Raw genomic sequence first — 749 nt, 5'->3', positions numbered from 1 at the left:
CCCACCCCCAGTGACACACTTCCTCCAACGAGGCTGCACCTACTCCAAGGCCACGCCTCCTATTCCCTGTCAAGTAGCACTTTACCCTAATGACCACATGTTTAAATATATGAGCCCATGAAACCATTCCTATTCAAACCACCAGTGTGGAAGATCACAAACAACTGTAACTCCCATCCCAGAGGACTCATACACATACATTAAGTAAATAAAGATAGACCAGATTTTTATCTTCATTTTGGAGAAAAATAGAAATTCTCTTATGTGCTTTACCTATAATCTGTGTGTCAGTTAGAATATAGTTTTCTTATTGATGGAACAAAGTAGAACTAGTTAGGGATTGTTTGTTGGAGGGTGTCTTAGTCATTTAAGAGTCAAAACAAAATAGCTACAGTTCTAAGCACCTTTTGGGAAAGGCCTAGAAGCATTTCTAGAACTGTTGTGTTGTTTTTCCTAGACATATACTCATAAAATTTCTTCTTTTCTCAGCAAAACCTGGAAATCCACCGGAAGATTAAACAGTCTGAGCAAGAGCTAGCCTATCTGGAGAGGAGAGAACGGGAGGTAAACTTTGATGAACAGTTATTCACTGTGCTCAAAATCTCTTTGCCCCATGGTATATACTTTGTTTATTGTACTGATCCCTCCTTACAAAAAGACTGGGAAAAAAAGAGGTCCCAAAATATGATATATACATTTGTCAAAACTTTCATTCTTTATTAAGAATGAGTTTTGCCAAATAGTGGTGG

At 38.1% G+C, this 749-nt stretch overlaps 1 protein-coding gene across 4 annotated transcripts in view; it reads left to right on the top strand.

The window, feature by feature from the left end:
- Rbm6 (RNA binding motif protein 6) overlaps positions 1-749 on the top strand; it is a 121,937-nt gene that overhangs the window by 112,755 nt on the left and 8,433 nt on the right. For all 4 annotated transcript variants that reach the window (XM_005347868.2, XM_005347869.2, XM_013346601.2 and 1 more), the window contains one exon: positions 490-564. In XM_005347868.2, the coding sequence (XP_005347925.1) occupies positions 490-564 (75 nt within the window). The remainder of the gene's footprint in view (positions 1-489; positions 565-749) is intronic.

This window comes from Microtus ochrogaster, chromosome 5 (assembly GCF_000317375.1).
Source record: "Microtus ochrogaster isolate Prairie Vole_2 chromosome 5, MicOch1.0, whole genome shotgun sequence".
NCBI classification, from domain to species: domain Eukaryota; kingdom Metazoa; phylum Chordata; class Mammalia; order Rodentia; family Cricetidae; genus Microtus; species Microtus ochrogaster.
The sequence above is the reverse complement of the archived record's forward strand: the minus strand, read 5'-3'. Positions and strand labels throughout refer to the sequence as shown.